Source organism: Phascolarctos cinereus, unplaced genomic scaffold (assembly GCF_003287225.1).
Source record: "Phascolarctos cinereus isolate Bilbo 61053 unplaced genomic scaffold, phaCin_HiC Scaffold_726;HRSCAF=1367, whole genome shotgun sequence".
Lineage (NCBI taxonomy): Eukaryota > Metazoa > Chordata > Mammalia > Diprotodontia > Phascolarctidae > Phascolarctos > Phascolarctos cinereus.
This window is the reverse complement of record NW_027556098.1, coordinates 421,392,878-421,396,638: the sequence shown is the minus strand read 5'-3', so window position 1 is coordinate 421,396,638 and position 3,761 is coordinate 421,392,878. Positions and strand designations below refer to the sequence as shown.

At 38.8% G+C, this 3,761-nt stretch overlaps 1 protein-coding gene across 1 annotated transcript; it reads right to left on the bottom strand.

The window, feature by feature from the left end:
• Nucleotides 1-496: 496 nt before the first annotated feature.
• On the bottom strand, nucleotides 497-1,447 carry LOC110219831 (olfactory receptor 2L3-like). Its single transcript, XM_021003540.1, has one exon. The coding sequence runs from the start codon at nucleotides 1,445-1,447 to the stop codon at nucleotides 497-499; it is 951 nt and encodes a 316-aa protein (XP_020859199.1).
• Nucleotides 1,448-3,761: the final 2,314 nt, after the last annotated feature.

The following is a 3,761-nucleotide window of genomic DNA, read 5'->3' as shown; positions in this document are numbered from 1 at the left end:
CAGGAGACAGCTTCAGAGAAACTGGGAAGACTTGGGTAAACTGATGAAGAGTAAAGGAAGCAAAACAAGCAGAATAATTACTGAAGTAACAATAACATTGCAAACCAGCAATTTGGAAACAAGAACTCTGATTATCTAACAGATAAACATCATTTGACAGTACTGGTGATAAAGGATCATACCCATCTCCTAACAGAGTAGTGTGAACCAATTATACAGAATGCAACACGGTTTTGGAGATGGCCAAAGTTGAGGTTTGTTTTGACTAACTTTTCCAAATTGCTACAAGGGTTTACACCTTTATTTGTTTGTTTTCAGGAGAACATAGAAGAGAGAGAGAGAGAGGGAAAGTAAATGCATGTTAATTGAGAAAAATAAAATTTAATTCAATAATAATGCTTACTTAGTAGTGATGGAAAACTTGTATCTTATCTGTCCAATGAAGAAGTCCAGCTCCATGATTGGTAAGATTGTTTGTGGTTCTATTTATGTGATCTTATGTCCCTGAGTACTCTTTTTGGGATAAGGATCTCCCAAAGAGTCTCTGGAGGGCCCCCAACACTTCATTATTCCTTAGGCTATAGATGATGGGGTTGAGCATAGGAGTGAGGATGGTGTAGAAGACAGCCAACTTCTTGTCCTCTTCTGGGGAACGCAGAGATCGGGGCCTCAGATACGTATACACAAATGGGGCATAGTAGAAAGTGACCACAGTTAAGTGGGTAGAACAGGTAGTGAAGGCTTTCTTCTTGCCTTGTGATGAGTGCATATGATGGACAGCAAAGAGAACCTGACCATAGGAAGCCATGATGCCAAGGAAGGGGGCCAAAAGAAACAGGTAGGTGCTGAAGAACACAGTGTACTCATAGGCCCAAGTATCCATGCAGGCCAGAGGCACCATGGCTGGGATATCACAAAAGAAATGATTAATGATTCTGGACTTGCAATAGGGCATAGAGAGTATATACGCTGTATGGCAAATGGCATTGATGGATGAAGAGAGCCAGGACCCATAAATCATCAGCAAGCACATTTTCTTGTTCATGAGAATGGGATAATGGAGAGGGCGGCAAATGGCCACATAACGGTCATAGGCCATAGATGCCAGGAGTAATCCTTCACTGCCACCTGTGAGTAAAAACCAGAAACTTTGGAATCCACAAGCCACCAAAGAAATGGAATTGTCCCCAGACAGGAAGTTGACAGCCATCTTGGGAACTGTACTGCAAATGTACATGAGGTCAGAGAGAGAGAGCTGACTGAGCAGGAAGTACATGGGAGTGTGGAGGTGGTGATCCATCCAGATGAGGAGAATCATGGTTGAGTTACCCAAGAATGCAATCAGGAAGATGAGGATGACCAGGAGGAAGAGGAGCAGGCCAATTTTTGTTGCAGGAAACAGCCCCCGTAAGAAGAAACCAGAGGTGGTTTGATTGCATCCCTCCATCGAGGGTGTTTCTGGAATGGTTTTCCTGTAGGATAAAATAGAGGGAATGGAAAGAAACTGCTGTGGGGCCAAACTCCCTTTGGTTTCTCCTAGAATCTCCCTATTCATGTACATCAGCAATGATTCTATACTCTGATGCTTTGATCTTCAGCAGCTAGGTTGTATATTGGATAAGAACACTGGACTTGGAGCCAGGAAGATCTCACTTCAAATTTGGCCTCAGACATTTGCCAGCTGTGTGACTCTGAGAAAGTCAGTCTCTTTGTGCCTCAGTTGCCTCATCTGTAAAATTGAAGGAAGAATAGCATCTATCCCATAAGATTATTTCTGAGATATCTATGTGCAATGCTTTGAAAACCTTAAAACACTATGTAAATGTGTATTGTTGTTGTTCCTGTTGTTACTGTTATTATTATAGCAGCTAGCTGGCATAGTGGAGAAAATGCTGGGCCTGAGGTTAGGAAGATTGGACTTTAAATGTGGCCTGAGACACTGACTATTTCTGTGACCTTGGGAAAGTCTACTTAACCTTATTGGCCTCAGTTTCCCCACAGCAACCCTGGGAGCTAGGTGCCATTCTTATTATTTTTCTTATTTATTTATTATTTAAGAAGCATTTAATTATTTAATTATCTAAGAATATATACTAATTATTTAATTATTTGAAAAGAATTATTGAATTATTTAACATTTATTTAAGAATTTATTATTGTTACTCTTTCATTGATGTTGGAACTGAGGCATAGAACAGTTAAGTGACTTGCCCAGGGGAACACATCTAGTAAGTACCTTAGTTCCTGCTAGATATACAATAGATATAGATGCATAAACTCACATAGGTCTTTTTCAACCCCAACCCACATTGATTAATCACTCAATCCATCAAGGAATCAAACCATTTCTGGATAATTCCAAATTCACTTTAATCCCATATAATTCAAAGCATTAGATAATCTGAGTATCAATTATTATGATATTATTCTCGTCAGGTGGCATCTTATTTTAAAATCTGAAAGCATATTCCATACTTGAGATTGCACCTTCCAATTTCTTCTTCCTCAGGAGTTGAGTCTTACTGACACAAGATAGGTGTTGATTCACCCAATCCAAACAAATACCTATGGTCTGGGTAAAAGAGCATGACAGTAATCTGACTAAAATTTCCAAGTTTATAGGTATGATTCCTTTGAAAATAAAATAAAAAAAAATTAAAATTCACATTACCTAAGAAAGAATTTCCTATTAAATAAGGACTACCAGGAAAACTGGCATTCAGTCAGGAAGCAACTAGGATGAGATCAACATCTTACACTAAGACCACAGTGACCTGAAACGTATAGATGATCTAAACATTTTTGTTTGTCCTTCATTCTTTAAGAAGACCATGACAATGGGAAGATGATGCCATGACGTGCAAGTACATTTGATTTAACTGAATAGTGCGAAGTCACCAACCTCACTTTTTCCTCCAGAGCCATCTGGTTCAGTGGCCAGATATAGATTAGGACAGCTGGACATGGCCCAGGATGCAGTGGGTGTCCTTGGCCTTTTCAAGCTAAACTCTTTAACAGGTCTCAATTTGACTGAGGCAATGCCCACTCAGTGATTCAGGATTAATAAGAAATGAGGCAGAGAATGGCTTCTTTACCTAGTTAAAAAAAAATCCATCTGGAAGAGGAAGGATTTCTGCCCAAAACAGAATCAATTGATATTTATATTCACTCTGAGTCAATCTGGGCTCAAACAATGACCAAGGGGAGATTGGCCTGGGACTTATTGTTGGCCAATCAATGAGAGCCAGAGTGATTTACATTGAAACTTTGCAAGATATCTTGAGGTTTACAGGCTACATTTCTTTCTAAATATATTAAAAAAAATCCACCATACTATAAAAGCAAATTGAAGAGAACCAGGTCAGTTAACAATCACAGATGTTTCTGGGAATGAATTCTTAAGTAAATAAGAGTGGAAGAGATCCCTAAAGATATTTTTAGCCCTATGAAATTGAAAAGCTTTTGAACAAACTTCATGAAAAATATGCTAAGATGAGAAGTGATTTTTTTTCAACCAGAAGTAAAGATCATTATAACAAAACCTCTTATGATGTACTGATGTCTATAATAGACAACTAAGAAGCACACAGAAGATCGAAAGCCATTGCCCAATAGAGAGGTAGTCAAAGAATATAATCACAATTTTCAACACAAGCTAAAAATATCCTGAGGTTTCCTCTCACGGTCAGGAAACTGGAAAAGATGACAAAAGATGGGAATTAGCAGTGTCAGAGTGACTGCAGAAAGATGGGCTCGCTAGT